We start from the raw sequence: 19,725 nt of genomic DNA on the forward strand, positions 1-19,725 counted from the left end.
TTTATTTTTTGTAACTCACTTCTCACAAACTTATTTCTTGGCTAGTAATTACAACCTGTAAAAGAAACTATTCATGACTTAGCAGTTCCCCTGAACTGACTTCAAGTCAGCATCTAGTTATACAATTAACCTTAACAAATGATTGTCATCTTGATTTTCTAACTTCTTGTACTTTACAAAAAATATTTTATTTTTATTATTGGATAAATACAGAGAGAAATTGAGATGGGAGAGGGAGAGGAGACACCTGCAGTCCTACTTCTCCACTTGTGAGGCTTTTCCCCTGCAGGTGGGGACCAGGAGCTTGAACCCAGGTCCTTAGGTACTGTAACATGTGCACTTAACCAGATGCACTACCACCTAGCCCCACGGTTCCTTATTTTTTGTAATGAGTATTCTATTCTTTCAGAAATCTGACAATGTCCAGTATGCCTGATCAAAAATATTTTAGTTTTATCAGAAACAGATGGTCCTATCTTTTCTTATTTGTATTTCAAGATTTTTAAAAATAATTAATGCTGGGAAACTAGCATGATAATTAGGCCGTAGGCTCTGACATCCCAGGTTAAGCCTAGCACCACCATAAACCGAGCTGAGCCTTGCTCTGGTCTCTCTATGTAGCTCTACTTCTTATTAAAACAAAGGTTGAAAAAATAATTACTGTACATACACAATAAATTCAGATTATATATGATATGATAGATCAAAAGAAGTACTTAGATTCAGTTACAATAAAGTCTCAAATAGGGGTAATAAAAAAAAATACCAACATCTCTATCCAGAACTCTCCCCGTGCTGTTCAGAAAAAGCATCTGTTTAATAGGATCCAACAACACCCAGTAATCCACATTGTCCTTTAGAGAAAGTTCTATGGTGGGGTCTGGTCCTCCAGCACTTCCTTTGATCAGCATGTTATCCACCAGAATTGTACCTGCATTCAAAAAAAAAAAAAACGCAATTCTTTGAGAGTGCATTCTACATGCGTGTATTATTTAACAAAACTCATACCCACAAACTAAATTGTAATCTGTTTCAAAGCATAAAATATTCAGCTTTAAGTCTGCTATGACATAAAGAATATCTTCTTTCAAAAGGGCAAAGATGTCATTATTATGCTATTTGTAAATGACAGTTATTTTTTTAAATAAATACTGAAGACAGATATTCAAACACAGTGAATTTTGTCCTATATTTTTTGCTTCCCTTAAAAAAACGTAAGCCTGTTTGCCCCCCTTATCTGCACTTCTCACAGGAGTTAACACTGAATTTTATCCTGAACAAAAGAAAATGCCTATAACAACAAAGGCTGATACTTCAATTCACTCAGTATGATTTATGATATGAAAAAAAAAGATATCCTGAAAACGAGAAGAAGAAATATCAAAGAGATAAAGAAGTAGCAGCAGCTCTTCCATGGTGAAAACTGTTTCTTTTTCTTTATCTTAGAACAGATACATAAAAATTAAATCTTAATGTAAAAGTCAAAACTACTGCAGAGACATACAATAAAAACCATTCTGTGAGACATGGCTAGGGTACTTACTTGACTAGAACAACAAACTAGCCAGATGTATTATTTTGGTGCCTGCCTTCTTTGTTTAATTCAGGCTGTTCAGTCTTATGCATTTGCTGAATAAAAGTTGAAGTGGAGAGTATGTAGCTTGAGACATTCCTACTCCATTAAATAATCCATGTATTTTATAAATCATAAGTAAATATCACTAATTGAACTTAAAACCATTAATCTCCCGTGGTCCGGGATGTGGAGCAGTGGATAAAGCATTGAACTCTCAAGCATGACGTCCTGAGTTCAATCCCAGGCATCAAAACCAGAGTGATGTCTGGTTCCTTCTCACTCTCCTCATATCTTTCTCATTAATAAATAAATAAATAAAATCTCCAAGAAAAAGTATCTCCCACCTCAAGCAATGATCCTTTCCTTAAGCAACAATACACTCTTAATGTACAACAATCATTTTCATCTGACCCATCTTATTTAAGTTATGCAGAAAAGGTACTGTTATGCAAATAAATCTCCTTGAAACATTAGAATAGACACTGTAGAACATATTGCCTCAGGATAGACTACAAAAATATAGATAGTACATAAGTACAAATATAGTATGAAGAATGAGAATTCCAATTATTTTCTGTGTATACATAACATCGACATGACTTAAATGTTATATGACTGAGTAATTTACATGTAAAAGGAGGACACTAAGAAAAATCTGTGTGAATTAGTAGTAATAATATACACCTATAATATTAAGGAATTTTGTGTGCCTAGGAATATTGAAACCATTATTTTTATTTTTATTTATTTTTTAAATTTAGGATTAATGTTTGACATTCTATAGTAAATACAGTAGTTTGTACACACATAGCATTTCCCAGTTTTCATATAACAATAAAACCCCCACTAGTTCCTCTGTCATCCTTTTCATCCTGTATTCCCCCCCCAGAAATCATTATTCTTGTAATAAATCTAAATAATATTTAAATACAAACTCTCACATACCATACATAACTAAAGACTTCTTTTTCAATTTTCTCAAATTAAGTGGATACATAAAGAGCAATGTGTGAAACTCAAACTTCCTTTTTAAAAATAAAAATGGCAAATAGATAACCTAGAGACAGACAATTCACAGATCTAGCCTCTGAAACATGATTTATTTTGTATTGCAAAGTGCAATTAAGAAATCAAGCAGGAACATGTTATCTAAAAAAAAAAAGAAATATATTATGTAAGTCAACTGGTAGGAACATTCACACTTGACGTAATACTAAATGACTTCATAAAAAGTTGGTCTAGTGGGTGTCAGGCGGTAACTCAGTGGGTTGAGCCCACATGGCACAAAGTGCAAGGATCTGTGTAAGGATCCCAGTTTAGGATCCCAGTTCAAGTCCCCAGCTCCCCACCTGCGGGGGGGGGGGGGTGTCACTTCACAAGCAGTGAAGCAGGTTTGCAGGTGTCTATCTTTCTCTCCCACTCTCTGTCTCTCCTCCTCTCTCGATTTCTCTCTGTCGTATCCAACAACAACAAAAACATCAATGGCAACAATAATAACAACAAAGACAATAACAAGGGCAACAAAATGGGAAAAAAAGTGGCCACCAGGAGCTATGGATTCATAGTGCAGGCACCAAGCCCCATATATAACCCTAGGGGAAAAAAAAAAAAAGTTGGTCTAGTCAATCAAGAAAGCTCATGTGGATAGTTTACTTGCTTTGTCATTAAGACATTTTAATTACTGATAAAACATTCTATCTGAACTATTATTTGAGTAGTTATTTAATTTATTTATTTATCTATTTATTTTTTTTCCTCCAGGGGTATTGCTCTAGCTTGGTGCTGGCTTTTTGAATCCACAGCTCCTGGAAGGCCATTTTTTCCTAATTTTATCGGCTAGGATGGAGAGAAACTGACAGAGGAGCTTGAGAGAGAGGAACAGAGAATGACAGACACTTCAGACCTGCTTTACCTTTTATGAAGCGACCGCCCCTGCAGGTGGGGAGCCGGGGTCCTTGTGTGGGTCATTATGCTTAGTACTATGTGCACTTAACCCAGTGTGTCACCCCCTTTCACCTTTTGATGATATTTTTCATGGAAACTCATTTTTATTGTTCTCACCTAACCTCTATGTTTTTAATGCACATACACAACAAGGAGGTTTTCTAAAGTTTATGTGTCAAAAAAGAGCTTTCTTGCTTGTTTATTCCCCCAGAATAATATATCAACATTACCAGAATGTCTCAAGATTTTCATGTGCTATGCTACTTTTGACCAAATGTTTGGAGGAAAATGAGAATAAAGTAAATCTAAGCGAGATACAGTGGAAGGAACAATACTGAACTATAATTAAGAACTTGGATGTCCATTCATATTATGCAGAAAAATTCAGCCTGCCAAATTCTCACAGAAGAACAGGTAACAAGAAAACTGAATTTAGTGCTGTGTCAGAAATGTTTGTGTCTATTTCTACTTTTTAAAATTTTTATCTATTTATTACTGTTATGTATTTTGCCTTCAGGGTTATCATTGGGCTTAGTGCCTGCACTATGAATCCACTACTCCTAGAGACCACTTGTATTGCCCTTGATATTACTGTTATTGCCGTTGTTGTTGTTGGATAGGGCAGAGAGAAATTGAGAGGGGAGGGGAAGATAGGGAGGGGGAGAGAAAGACAGACACCTGCAGACCTGCTTCACCGCCTGTGAATCCTTATGCTGGTCCTTGATCTTCATGCCATGTGTGCTTAACCCACTGCACTACCACCCACCCCCTTTTTTAAAATAAATATTTTATTTAGTTTTTTATTGGTTTAATAATTATCAAAAAGTCCATTGGATAAGAAGGGTGCAATTTCATACAGTTACCATCACCAGAGTTCTGTATTCTATCCCTTCCACTGGAAGCTTTCCTATTTTTTATCCATCTGGGGGTATGGACTCAGTATGTTTATGGGGTGCAGATATTGGGAGGTCTGACTTCTGTAATTGCTTCCCCGCTGGACATGGGTGTTGGCAGATCGATCCACACTCCCAGCCTGTCTCTTTCTTTCCCTAGTGGGGTGGGCCTCTAGGGAGGTGAGGTTCCAGGACACACTGGTCATCTATCCAAGAAAGTCAGTTTGGTGTCAGGGTAGCATCTGCGACTTGGTGGCTCAAAAGTTTTAAGATATAAAGCAGAAAAAATTGTTTAATAATCAGGAACCTAAAGGTAAGAATACAGTAGATGAGATTTATTTTATCATAGTCAATTTTTTTTTTGTCTCCAGGGTTATCACTGAGACTTGGTGCTGGGACTATGAATCCTCTGCTCCTAGTGGCCATTTTTTTCTATTTTATTTGACAGGACAGAGAATTTTTTGAGAGGGAGTGTCTATTTCTTTTCTTTTTGCCTCCAGGGCTATTGCTGGGGCTTGGTGCACTGCTCATGGATTTCTTTTCCTTTTTGTTGCCCTTGTTTTAGTGTTGTTGTGGTTATTATTATTGTTGTTGTCATTGATGTCTTGTCATTGTTGTTGGATAGGACAGAGAGAAATTGAGAGAGGAGGGGAAGACAGGGAGCGGGAGAGAAAGACACCTGAAGACCTGCTTTACTGCTTGTGAAGTGACTCCCCTACAAGTGGGGAGGAGGGGGCTCTAACCGGGATTCTTACACCAGTCCTTGCACTTTGTGCCACCTGCGCTTAACAGGCTGCACTACCGCCCGTCCCGGGAGTGTCTGTTTCTATAAAGCTATTGTGACTATCTTCTCAAGGTCTTAAAGCTTTCAGATCATGGCAGTTGGTATGGGACAATGCTGTAAGCAGATAACAAGCAGAGAGAGGACAGTACAAATTAAAATAGTGTGTTTCAATTCTCTTCCACTATTTTTTTTTTTGCAAGTTCTCTTTTTCTTTACTTTAACTTAAAAAAAAGTTATTACTGGGAGTCGGGCTGTAGCACAGTGGGTTAAGCGCAGGTGGCGCAAAGCACAAGGACCGGCATAAGGATCCCGGTTCAAACCCCGGCTCCCCACCTGCAGGGGAGTCGCTTCACAGGTGGTGAAGCAGGTTTGCAGGTGTCTATCTTTCTCTCCTCCTCTCTGTCTTCCCCTCCTCTCTCCATTTCTCTCTGTCCTATCCAACAACGACAACAACAATAATAACTACAACAATAAAACAACAAGGGCAACAAAAGGGAATAAATAAATAAAATAAATTAAAAAACGTTATTACTTTATTTATTGACTAGAATCAGCCAGAAATCAAGAGGGGGTTTGAAGATAGGGAGAGAGAGAAAGACCAGCAGCCCTGCTTAACTACTCACAAAGCTTTCCCCCTACAGGTGGGGACCAGGGGCTTGAACCCAGGCATTTGAAGATGGTAATGTGTGAGCTCAACCAAGTTTGCCTCCACTGGGCCTCTTTCAAGTTTCCTCTTTCTATAGTATAATTTTCCTTAATATCAACCATGAATGTTTAAAATCCATCCATATTTCTTACTCAAGAAGACAGATTAGAATCCCCACCTGTTACCAGAGATATGAATGATTATTAGTAATAACTAGTATACCTTGAGATAAAAGAGATTTCTTGTTTGCTTGATAGCAAAGTAATCAATTCTTGTTTTAGTAACGCATATAAAATAGACACAATAATCAATGATTCCCTTTGCATGAATTAACTCTGCAGAGAATGTCTTGCAGGATTCTTTTCTACTATGACACTACATGTACATACACCCAAAAATGACATTTTGAGTAAAAATAACATAACCTAAATCAGTCCCAATAAATACTAAATATTAAATGTTTACTGACACTACTACTGATGATATTGCCAATAGAATAGTCAATGAGTCTCTCAAAGATACTGGGGTTTGTATTTCTCTTATTTGAAAGATAAATGTTGGGTTCATTTCTCTCTCAAAAATATTTGATATGAAATTAAAAAAAAAAAACTTAATTTGTTCTGACTTATCTCACTTAACATAATTCCTCCTAGCTCCATCCAAGATGGGTCAGAGGGGGGGGGGTTCATTATTATTAAGAGTTAAGTAGTATTCCACTGTGTATATATACCACTATGAGCATGGGATGGTCCCACTCATAAACAGAAGTTGTGAAAGAACAGAAACGGAAATGGAAAGCAGAATTTGACTGAGTTTGGAGTACTGAACCAAAGTAAAAGACTCTGAGGGAAGGTGAGGGTAGATTTTCAGCTTCACTATTGGGGGTGGGTATAGTGAGACAGACTTTTGGTGGTGGGCATGGTGTTAATATACACTCCTGTTAACATCTAGTCCTACATGTCACTATAAATTTAATCAATATGAGAAGAGAAAATAAACATATAATGTCTTGAAATTTTAAGACAAAAAATAAAAAAAAAACTGAATCCAGAATTTTGTCTTCTCCATTAATCTCTTGTTTTAATAAAGATAAATATTTAGAACCTTAATGAGTACAACAGCTCCAGAGGTTAACATATTTTACATTCACAACTCTTTACAGATTTTATCTGTAAACAGATCTGTACCAAATATAAGTACTGTAGGAAGGCATTTAATATTCTCTGCTAAGGTCTTCTTACATTAGCAAAGCTTTTGTTTTTCCTTATAAAGAAGCTTCCAGATTCTTACAAAACACAATCATACAGGAAAATAATTTATGAATTAATACAGCATCTTATAATTCTATCGCATTCCCTTACTAACCCATCTTGCATAAAATAACTTTAAAGACAAGTTGTTCTGATGACTAAGTTAGGTAGCACAAATGTAATAACAGCTGAAATCCAGTACTTGATTAATATTAGAGAAAGAAAGATAAATAAATATGTGTTAAGGCTATCATTGATTTCATATCAACAGATAAATAATTTATGACTATAGCAAAATGAATTTTTTAATATTTATTGATTTATTCCCTTTTTTACCCTTGTTATTTTATTATTGTAGTTATTATTGTTGATATTGATGTCATCATTGTTTGATAGGACAGAGAGAAATGGAGAGACAAGGGGAAGACAGAGAGGGGAAGAGAAAGACAGACACCTGCAGACCTGCTTCTCTGCCTGTGAAGTGACTCCCCTGCAGGTGGGGAGCTGGGGCTCAAACCGGGATCCTTAGGCTGGTCCTTGCACTTTGCACCACCTGTGCTTAACAGGCTGTGCTACCGCCTGACTCCCGCAAAATTTTTATGGGGGCGGGACAGATGGTGGCGCACCCAGTGATGCGCACAGACTCTATGCGGAAGAATACACTCAGGACACAGGTTTGAACCCCTACTGCAGTAAGTACGCTTCACAAGCGGTGAGCAGGTCTGCAGGTGTTTTTTTTATTTTCCTCTCTCCCTATCTCCCTTTCCTCTCTCAATTTCTCTTTGTCAAAATGAATGAAAAGAGAAGAAAAGTAACAAGAAGAAAGAAAAGAAAAAAGAATGTTTGTGTCATAGTCTGCTGTTTATTTAAAAAAAAAAAATAAAACTGGTTTGTGATCAACAGGTAGGTACAGCAAATAGTATGAAAATATGGATATGGTCTCTAAACATCCTAACACAGTCAAGGAAATAGACTGACTAGTTGAGTGCAGGATTTCATGTCCAAGGCTTACAGTTCAAGTGCCAGTATGCAGGCACTAGTGCAGTGCTCTGAATTATTCTCACATATGAAAATCTCTCTCTCTCTCTTTCGCTCTCTCCCATATGAAATGAACTGAAGTAAGAAAAATTGAAACCAAAATAATTATTCTTGAGACAGGTAAGATAGGAAGAATGGGGCTGGGAGGTGGCCTGCCCTGTAGACCACACACAATACCAAGTACTAGTTAACCCATGAGGCAGAGGAGTTTCCTAAGCAATAAAGTCAATAAAGCAGTGTTGCAGGTTGTCTCTCTCTCTCTCCCTTTCTGTCTCTCCTATCCTCTCAATTATTCTTGGTTCTATCAAATGAAAGAAAAACGGGTGGTGGATTCATTGTGTAGGCACTGAGCCCCAGTGATAATCCTGTGGCAAAAATAAATGGTGAGGAGAGATTATTCACTCTAAATAACATTGTAGGGGTTTCCCGGAAGATGGCGGACTGAGAAGCTGCTAGCGGCTGAGCTCCGACCACATCTCCTGGAAACGAAATGAAAACAAAATTGGAGGAAAGGAATGGCAGTATTAGGGAAACAACAGTTGAGACACCCAAGGAAAATACTGATTATCTTGAGGCAATTAGAGAACTGAAAGCTGAAATAGCTGTAATGAAGAAAGAAGCTGAGACAAGGGAAAGCAGACTAACAAAAGCAGAAAACAGAATTAGTCAGACACAGGATGAGTTAGAGAAAACAAAGAAAGAGGTGAAAGAGCTTAAAAAGAGATTGAGAGACACTGAAAACAACAACAGAGACATATGGTATGATATCAAAAGAAGCAACATTCGCATAATTGGCCTGCCAGAGGAAGAAAGAGAGGAAGGGGAAGCAAACATTCTAGAGGAAATAATAGAAGAAAACTTCCCAGACCTGAATAACAGAAAGGACATCAAGATTCAAGAGGCCCAGAGAATACCAAACAGAATCAACCCAGACCTGAAGACACCAAGATACATCACAGTCAATGAGAAGAAATAAGAATAAAGAAAGGATCCTAAAGGCTGCAAGAGAGAAACAAAAAGTCACATACAAGGGAAAACCCATAAGATTATCTGCAGACTTTTCCACTCAAACTCTAAAAGCCAGAAGAGAATGGGAAGATATCTACCGAGCCCTGAATGAAAACGGGTTTCAACCAAGGATAATATATCCTGTTAGACTTTCATTCAAACTAGATGGAGGGATCAAAACCTTCTTAGATAAACAACAGTTAAAGGAGGCAACCATCACCAAGCCAGCCCTGAAAGAGGTTCTAAAAGACCTCATATAAACAAGAACATGACTATAATACTGGAAATGTATCAGAGAAAACAAAAAAAATTTTTTTGAACAATGGCACTACAATATATTAAATCCATAATATCAATAAACGTCAATGGCTTAAACTCACCCATCAAAAGGCACAGGGTGGGGGGATGGATCAGAAAACATAACCCAACCATATGCTGCTTGCAAGAATCCCATCTGTCACAACAAGATAAACACAGACTTAAAGTGAAAGGATGGAAAACTATCATACAGGCTAACAGACCACAAAAAAGGGTAGGAACAGCCATTCTCATCTCAGACACGATAGATTTTAAATTAAATAAAGTAATAAAAGATAGGCAAGGACATTACATAATGATTAGAGGATCAATCAGCCAAGAAGACATAACAATTATTAACATCTATGCACCCAACGAGGGACCATCTAAATACATTAAGCACCTACTGAAAGAATTTCAAAAATACATCAATAGTAATCCAATAATAGTGGGAGACTTCAATACCCCACTCTCACACTTAGACAGATCAACAAAGCAGAGAACCAATAAAGATACAAGAGAATTGAATGAAGAGATCGACAGACTAGACCTCTTGGACATTTTCAGACTCCTCCACCCCAAAAACCTGGAATACACCTTTTCAAATCCACATAACACATACTTATGGATAGACCACATGTTAGGCCACAAAGACAGCATCAATAAATTCAAGAGCATTGAAATCATCCCAAGTATCTTCTCAGACCACAGTGGAGTAAAACTAACATTGAACAACAAACAGAAAATCATTAAAAGACACAGAATTTGGAATCTAAACAACATGCTCCTTAAGAACCACTGGGTCAGAGACTCACTCAAGCAGGAAACTCAAATGATCCTGGAAACTAATGAAAATGAAGACACAACCTATGAAAATATTTGGGACACAGCTAAAGCAGTACTGAGAGGGAAACTTATACCCATACAATCACATATTAAACACCAAGAAGAAGCTCAAATGAACGACCTTACTGTACACCTCAAGGACTTAGAGGAAGAGGAACAAAGGAACCCTAAAACAACCAGAAGGACAGAAATCACTAAAGTTAGAGCAGAAATAAACGACATAGAAAATAAAAGAACCATACAAAAGATCACTGAAGCCAAATGTTGGTTCTTTGAAAGATTAAACAAAATTGACAAACCCCTAGCCAGACTCACCAAACAAAAAAGAGAGAAGACTCAAATTAATAGAATTGTAAACGATGGAGGATATATCACAACTGACACCACAGAAATCCTGCAAAACTTCTATAAAGAACTATATGCCACCAAGCTAGAGAATCTGGAAGAAATGGAACAATTCCTAGAAACATATGCCCTTCCAAAAGTAAACCAAGAAGAACTACAAAATCTAAATGCACCAATCACAGACAAAGAAATTGAAACCGTTATTAAGAATCTCCCCAACAACAAAAGTCCTGGACCAGATGGCTTCACAAATGAATTCTATGAAACTTTCAGGAAACAGTTAATACCCATACTTCTTAAGCTATTCCATAAGATTGAAGAAACAGGAATATTCCCTTCCACCTTCTATGAAGCCAACATCACCCTGATACCAAAAGCTGATAGGGACAGAACAAAAAAAGAAAACTACAGACCAATATCTCTGATGAACATAGATGCCAAAATATTAAACAAGATCTTGGCCAACCGGATACAGCAACATATCAAAAAGATTGTTCATCACGACCAAGTGCGATTCATCCCAGGAATGCAAGGCTGGTTCAACATCCATAAGGCAATCAATATCATTCACCACATCAATAAAAACAAAGCCAAAAACCACATGATTATCTCAATAGATGCAGAGAAAGCCTGTGACAAGATCCAACACCCATTCATGCTCAAAACTCTACAAAAAATGGGAACAGATGTAAAATTCCTCAAGATAGTGGAGTCTATATATAGCAAACCTACAGCCAACATCATAATCAATGGACAGAAGCTGAAAGCATTCCCCCTCAGATCGGGGACTAGACAGGGCTGTCCACTGTCACCGTTACTCTTCAACATAGTATTGGAAGTTCTTGCCATAGCAATCAGGCAAGAGAAAGAAATCAAAGGAATACAGATTGGAAGGGAAGAAGTCAAGCTCTCACTATTTGCAGATGATATGATAGTATACATAGAAAGACCTAAAGAATCCAGTAGAAAATTACTGGAAGTTATTAGGCAATATAGCAAGGTATCAGGGTACAAAATCAATGTACAAAAATCAGTGGCATTTCTTTATGCAAACACTACATCTGAAGAAGAAGACATCCAGAAATCACTCCCATTTACTGTTTCAGCAAAATCAATCAAATACCTAGGAATAAAGTTGACCAAAGAAGTGAAAGACTTGTATGCTGAAAACTATGAGTCACTACTCAAGGAAATAGAAACTGATACCCAGAAATGGAAAGATTTGCCATGCTCATGGATTGGAAGAATAAATATCATCAAAATGAATATTATCCCCAGAGCCATATACAAATTTAATGCAATACCCATCAAAGTTCCACCAAGCTTCTTTAAGAGACTAGAACAAACACTACAATCATTTATCTGGAACCTGAAAACACCTAGAATTGCCGAAACCATCTTGAAGAAAAGAAACAGAAATGGAGGCATCACACTCCCAGACCTTAAACTATATTATAAAGCCATCATCATCAAAACAGCATAGTACTGGAACAAAAATAGGCACACAGACCAGTGGAACAGAATTGAAAGCCCAGAAATAAATCCCAACACCTATGGGTATCTAATCTTTGATAAGGGGGCCCAAAGGATTAAATGGAGAAATGAGGCTCTCTTCAATAAATGGTGCTGGGAAAACTGGATTGAAACATGCAGAAGAATGAAATTGAACCACTTTATCTCACCAGAAACGAAAATCAACTCCAAATGGATCAAAGACCTAGATGTCAGACCAGAAACAATCAAATACTTAGAGGAAAACATTGGTAAAATACTTTCCCACCTACACCTCAAGGACATCTTTGATGACTCAAACCCAATTGCAAGGAAGACTATAGCAGAAACAAACCAATGGGACTACATCAAATTGAAAAGCTTCTGCACATCCAAAGAAACTATTAAACAAACAGAGAGACCCCTCACAGAATGGGAGAATATCTTCACATGCCAGACATCAGACAAGAAACTAATCACCAAAATATATAAAGAGCTCAGCAAACTTAGCACCAAAAAAGCAAATGACCCCATCCAAAAATGGGCAGAGGATATGAACAAAACATTCACCTCAGAGGAGATCCAAAAGGCTAACAAACATATGAAAAACTGCTCTAGGTCACTGATTGTCAGAGAAATGCAAATTAAGACAACACTAAGATACCACCTCACTCCTGTAAGAATGGCATACATCAAAAAGGACAGCAGCAACAAATGCTGGAGAGGTTGTGGGGACAGAGGAACTCTTTTACATTGCTGGTGGGAATGTAAATTGGTACAGCCTCTGTGGAGAGCAGTCTGGAAAACTCTCAGAAGGCTAGACATGGACCTTCCATATGATCCAGTAATTCCTCTCCTGGGGTTATACCCCAAGGACTCCATAACACCCAACCAAAAAGAGGTGTGTACTCCTATGTTCATAGCAGCACAATTCATAATAGCTAAAACCTGGAAGCAACCCAGGTGCCCAACAACATATGAGTGGCTGAGAAAGCTGTGGTATATATACACAATGGAATACTATGCAGCTATCAAGAACAATGAACCCACCTTCTCTGACCCATCTTGGACAGAGCTAGAAGGAATTATGTTAAGTGAACTAAGTCAGAAAGATAAAGATGAGTATGGGATGATCCCACTCATCAACAGAAGTTGAGTAAGAAGATCTGAAAGGGAAACTAAAAGCAGGAACTGATCAAATTGTAAGTAGGGCACCAAAGTAAAAACCCTGTGGTGAGGGGTAGACATGCAGCTTCCTGGGCCACTGGGATGTGGGAGTGGGTGGGAGGGATGGGTCACAGTCTTTTGGTGGTAGGAATGGTGTTTATGTACACTCCTAGCAAAATGTAGACATATAAATCAGTAGTTAATTAATATGAGAGGGGAAAAATCAATTGTATGTCTCGAAGTTTTTCAAAACACAAACTGAATCTTTTTAATATATAGGCTGTGTATTTGATATGTGGACTCTCTCAAAAGCCTAGACCAAGTAGATTAGAAGCATCCAATAGCACAGCTATATACAAGATACTGGGTACTGTACAGCAAACCATAACAAAAGGACTTTTCAAAGTTAACCCAATTACCAAATAATGTGATGATAACATTAACTATCGATTGTCTTTTTGAACCCTAAGACAGCAGGAACCTCACATCTCCACTATAGAGCCTCTACTTCCCCCAGTCCTGGAACCCTTGGATAGGGCCCACTTTCCCGTATGCCTCTCCCAATCCATACTAAATAATATTGCATCCGCCGATCACAACCTAACCAACGCAACGATTGCCACCTCAACATGCTTCACCTCAGACTGTGTCCAGAGACTTCATGTGTGGAATGACAACCCTTCAGCTTCATTACTCGGGTGAGACCTTTCCTTTTATAGTACACTCTAATTTCATCTCAGGTGGTTCACTTTCTAACAAAGTCCCATAACCTAGATATACACCAGTTTCTGTGAGAGAGAGCTTATGTTCACACGTATCCATAAACTACTACAAAATATATACCTGAAAGCAGAAGTACACTAGCGTTTCCATGGAGTACCTCCCCAACACTTCCTCTCCACTATTCCAAGCTTGGCATCCATGATTGCTCAACAATTTGTTTGGCTTCGTATGTTAACTCTCTTTTCAATCACCAGGTTCCAGATGCCACCAGGATGCTGGCTAGGCTTCCCTGGATTGAAGACCCCACCAATGTGTCCTGGAGCTCAGCTTCCCCAGAGACACACCCTACTAGGGAAAGAGAGAGGCAGACTGGGAGTATGGACCGATCAGTCAACGCCCATGTTCAGTGGGGAAGCAATTACAGAAGCCAGACTTTCTACCTTCTGCAACCCACAATGACCCTGGGTCCATGCTCCCAGAGGGCTAGAGAATGGGAAAGCTATCATGGGAGGGGGTGGGTTATGGAGATTCTATGGTGGGAATTGTGTGGAGTTGTACCCCTCCTACCTTATGGTTTTGTTCATTAATCCTTTCTTAAATAAAAAATTAAAAAATAAATAAATAAATAAATAAATAAATAAATAAATAACATTGTAAAGTAGATCCTTGTCACCGGTGGCCAGGTTTTGCAATATTCCATTCCAACATATTGGGAAGCTGTGGAGTCAGCCTGCTATCACTAGAAAGTGAACACTAAACTATTCATATCCTAATCTGAGGCAAGTTTGACATCTCTCATAGAAATGCAAATTATATTTGATGAATAGAAAATGTTATCATTAAACCAAGTTCTACTAGTAGTGATTAATCTATGATTTTTACAATGAATACTTTTTTTTTTAACGTGGCCTACATGGTGTTTGGCTCTATTATGAACTAAACATACACACATAATGTATGTTGTAGCAAATATGTATGATATAAATCACAATTGTTTAATATTTTTGTACAAGCGTCATTTGTACCTTAAATAGACAGTTACAAAATAATTGTATTGCTTTCTACATATGCTGTATAGGACACATTGAGGAGAAGGCTCATTGTCTTTTTAATTAACCTAGTTCATTGATCCTGAAAAAGCAAATTCTACATAGAGAGAGAGCAAAATCAATTGTTTGGGTTCATTTCAAACATTTTATTTTAAATCATTCTCAAAAAAAAGAACACACTGTCTATTGCTTTTAAAACAAGTCTTCAAAGGTATGTATGACTGCCTGATTTTTTTCAACTAATACTAAAGACTAGAAATGATTTTACAGATGAATTATTCAAAACTTTGAAAAAAGAGCTAATGCCTATAGTTTTCAAGCCCTTTCACAATAAATCAAGACAATAAACAAAACTAACATATCGAGGGCGCATTAGTCGTCTCTTCAACCTACTATGAAGGCAGCATCACAGTTATGCCCAAAAGAAGACAGAGAAACAAGGAAGAATTAACCCTGGCTACAACAATCGGGCTTAGCAGTTATGTCACAAAGACTTTCCATTACACTCAAGTAGGATTTATCCCAGGTATGCAAGGGTGGTTCATTATATGAAAATTAGTGACTCTGATCCATGGGGCCGGGTGGTGGCACACCTGGTTGAGCACACATGTTAATCCCACACAATGTCCCACTTATCAATATATTTTATTTTATAAATAAAACAAAAAGAATAGGGGTGATTTCAATGGAATGGGTAGGATATGAAACTCTGGGGGTGAGAACTGTACTCTTCTTATGCCACGATCTTGCCAATCATTATTAAATCACTAATAAAATGTATAATAATGAAAAGAGAGAGTGGTAGATAGAATGAGAAGGAAAACTATCACTATTTGTAGATTATATGAAAGCAAACATATAAAATCCAAAAGAATCTAATAAAAACCTCCTGTAAGTTATTACACTGACAAATTATTTAACAGGCAGACCACAAAATTAATGTGGCCAAACCCTTTAAAAAGCAGTCTGGGTACTCATAAAAATGCTCAAAATGGATCTACCCTATGGCCCAGCCATTTCTCTCTTAAAATCTATAAGAAAAGACTTATGCACACCTATATCCATAGCCCAAACTTGGAAGTGACCCCTATTTCCGATGACAAGTCAACAGTTAACGAAAACGGTGGTCTATGGACACAGTGAAGTGGCACACAGCAGTTAAAATGGTGAAATCCTCTCCGTTGAGTCATGTGGATGAAAAGTTGAAGATTCATGTCAAGTGAGATAAGCCAAAAAGAGATTGATAATTACCAAATACCATTCATAGAAGGGAACCAAAGCACCAAAGCAAAAAAAAATTCTGGAGAGACTAGGGCAGGGAGCAGGCGAGGAGAGAGTTGAGGTCCTGATACATGATGATGCAAAAGGGCCTCTACTGGGGAAGAAGAAGGTGTTTTTCAGACATGGGGACATGAGAAGTTTCACCCATGGGTCAAGTAATATATGCTCTAAAAAAATATATGTATTTCTTGAGGTTCAGGTGGTAGCACAACACAGGTTAAGTGCACATGTCGCCAAGTTCAAGGACAGGCTAAGTTCGAGCCCCTGGCTCCTCACCTGCAGGGGAGTCGCTTTACTCCCCTGGGGTGAAGTAGTTTTGCAGGTGTCTGTCCTTTTCTCTTTCTCTGTCTTCTCTTCCTCTCTCAATGTCTCTCTACCCTATTAAAAATCTTAGAGAGACAGGAGGAGAGAGAGAAAGAGAACCCTCTGATACATCTGCTGCTGGTGACTGAATTTAGGATCTCTTGCTTGAGAGCTCAAAGCTTTATTCCCTTCATCAGCTCCCAGACCACTCAACTAGTGCATATAGACTACTAATGCCTCAGTAAAGAAGGGAAAGTAAGGCTACTCGGTTAAGGCAATAAAATAAATAAGTGAGAAGAGTTGAAATGCGGGTACAGATAAGGAAAACATATTTGCTATTGGACCCATTTAAGTATCCTGTCAGGAGCTCTTAATAGTGAATCAGAGCTTCCTCATTCCACAATTCTATTCTTTCTCTTTCTTCATGCATGTCAGGTCAATGTGTGTTTTTTCAGGTGGATGATAGAAATCTCTATTCATGTTAGATATATTGCCTTCAATGGTTTGTCTCAGTTTTTCCATGGTCTAGGACTTTGAGGCTAGAGGAATGTAAAAATATGCCCAGTAAATCTCCTGACTTTGTAGGTACTCCTCTCATTTCACTTGTTCTTGTTGTATTGGCCTAAGGAAATCAAGATCAATTATCCTCAGCCAGTAGGTCAAGTTCTTGCTCTGACAAAAATTTCAAGAGCTTACGGAGTTCACAGATAACCAGGGGGAAATCTGAGTTTACAATTCACCTGAACCATGGCTAGACTTCCTGTGAAAACATTTTTCTCTAGCCACAGTGATTCATATTGTGTTCAGCCTGAAGTCACAGCAGGAAGTAAAAACATTCTGATCTCTAATTTCATCCACATACCACATACTATGGAGAATCATGCAACTTTACAAACACCACATTCTAGGTGGCCCTGAGGTCTGAATTCAGAAGCATCCCCCATCATCCTCTCAAGCTAGCTACTCTTGGACTGAGAGTCAAACTGTGGATCGGAGCTTGTTGTTATATTTCTTTGCCTTAAAGTAAACGCCACAGATGTAACGAGACTGTTGGCCACCGTAAGTGGTAATAGCATTCAAAAAATTCTCTGAGCATATGGATGGTAATTGAAGCAAAAAAATGCTCCAGGCAGGGAATGCAAAGTGAACAATGTTTTATCCTCTTCATAAGATAATAGTGTCCATGTCACTGGGAAGACACTTTGGTCCACTAGGCAATGACACCGTATGAGTGATTCAGAGTAATTCAGATTTGACCTCTGTCGTGAGCAAGTTGAGAATTTATAAAAAGATGTATCCAGGTCAGTCTCAGAAGAGCTACATTGCTGAGGCTGTTTTCATCCAAATCCTGACATGAAGGTCACTTTTAGACATAGAAACATTTATTTTTTTATCATTATTTGAAAATCAGATTCCCTTATAGATTTCTTCCTGTCATCATTACTCTACAGAGAAGAGCATGCAAAGTTCTTTATGACAGTGGATACTTCCTTTGCTGATACATGTATTCAACTTCATTGCAGTGTACGTCCTCTCCTCAGGGAACCCCTAAAGGGGAGGATAAAGGGTGACTTACTAGATTGTACATAAAAATAAATCTGTTTTACTTTCCCATCATGCCCCTGTGCCTTTAAGCTCCTCTAAACCAATTCATCTTAATTTAATATGTATATAATCTTCCAGGGATCTTGCTATAATTATACATTTGTATTTGGTAGATATTTTTAGTGTCTGTTAAACACACACACACACACACACACACACACACACACACACACACATACACACACACGGATATATCCTGATATTGCTTGTATCCATACCCCATTTTAAGAAACTAAGTTTTATCACCAAGAATCAAAATATAAGCCCCAAAGTTAAAGTTTTAGGTTGTTTAGAAATCACCATATGTTAAGCCCTACACCTATGCACAACTGATTTTTAATATGGGCTCCAAAACATTAAATGTAGAAGAGTCTCGGGGTCAGGCAGTGGCGCACATAGTATGAAGTGCAAGAACCCACACAAGGATCCTGGTTGGAGCCCTGGCACCCCACCTGCTGGGGAGTTGCTTCACAAGTGGTGAAGTAGGACTGCAGGTGTCTCTCTGTCTTTCTCCTTTCTGTTTCCCCGCTCCCTCTCTGTCCTACCCAATACAAATGAAAAAATGGCTACCAGTAAAAGTGGATTCACAGTGCAGGCATATACCAAGCCCCAGCAATAACTCTGGAGGCATACATACATACATACATATACTTAATAAAAATTTGAAAAATAGTACAGTCTCTTAATCTCCACTATTCCAGCCTTTAGGTTCAAAATTTATCAACAACTTGTTTGGCTTTATATGTTAACTCTCTTTTCAGCCACCAGGTTCCAGATGCTAGTATGATGCCAACCAGACTTCTCTGGACAGACAACCCCACCAATGTGTCCTGGAGCTCTGATTTCCCAGAACCCCACCACACTAGGAAAAGAGAGAGGCAGGCTGGGAGTATGGATCGACCTGTCAATGCCCATGCTCAGAGAGGAAGCAATTACAGAAGCCAGACCTTCCACCTTCTGCACCTCATAATGACCTTGGGTCCATACTCCCAGAGGGATAAAGAATAGGAAAGCTATCAGGGGAGGGGATGGGATACAGAGTTCTGTTGGTGGGGATTGTGTGGAGTTGTACCCCTCTTATCCTATGGTTTCATCAGTGTTTCCTTTTCATAAATTATATATATGAAAAATAGTAGAGTCTCTTAATCAAACGGTGTTGGGAAAATTAAGTTAAAATGCAGAGATGAATAAAACTGAATCACTACATATCGCCATCTACAAAAGTCAACTCTAATGTGATCAGTGATGAGGAAATTAAAACCAGAGAATATCAAATTCATAGAAAGTGCCATTGGCAAATTGACGCTGAGGAATTATTCTGATGCAGTCTCTGCCTCCAGGTTTTACCACGCCCAGCGAAATCCTAGCAGTGCCCCTTTCAACCAATCCTGTCCCCACACATCACCCCTGGTTGTTGCCCAATAAAAGCTCTCCCACTCCCCCCCCCTCTGGGGTCTCTCTCCCTCCCTCCCTCCCCCC

The 19,725-nt window shown here is 38.3% G+C and overlaps 1 protein-coding gene across 2 annotated transcripts in view; it reads right to left on the minus strand.

Moving 5' to 3' along the window:
- Positions 1–443: 443 nt before the first annotated feature.
- LOC132538024 (protocadherin-15-like) overlaps positions 444–19,725 on the minus strand; it is a 406,474-nt gene continuing 387,192 nt past the window's right edge. For both annotated transcript variants that reach the window (XM_060189227.1, XM_060189168.1), the window contains one exon: positions 444–931. In XM_060189227.1, the coding sequence (XP_060045210.1) occupies positions 723–931 (209 nt within the window). In that variant the 3' untranslated portion in view covers positions 444–722. The remainder of the gene's footprint in view (positions 932–19,725) is intronic.

Source organism: Erinaceus europaeus, chromosome 1, assembly GCF_950295315.1.
Source record: "Erinaceus europaeus chromosome 1, mEriEur2.1, whole genome shotgun sequence".
In the NCBI taxonomy this organism is placed as follows: domain Eukaryota; kingdom Metazoa; phylum Chordata; class Mammalia; order Eulipotyphla; family Erinaceidae; genus Erinaceus; species Erinaceus europaeus.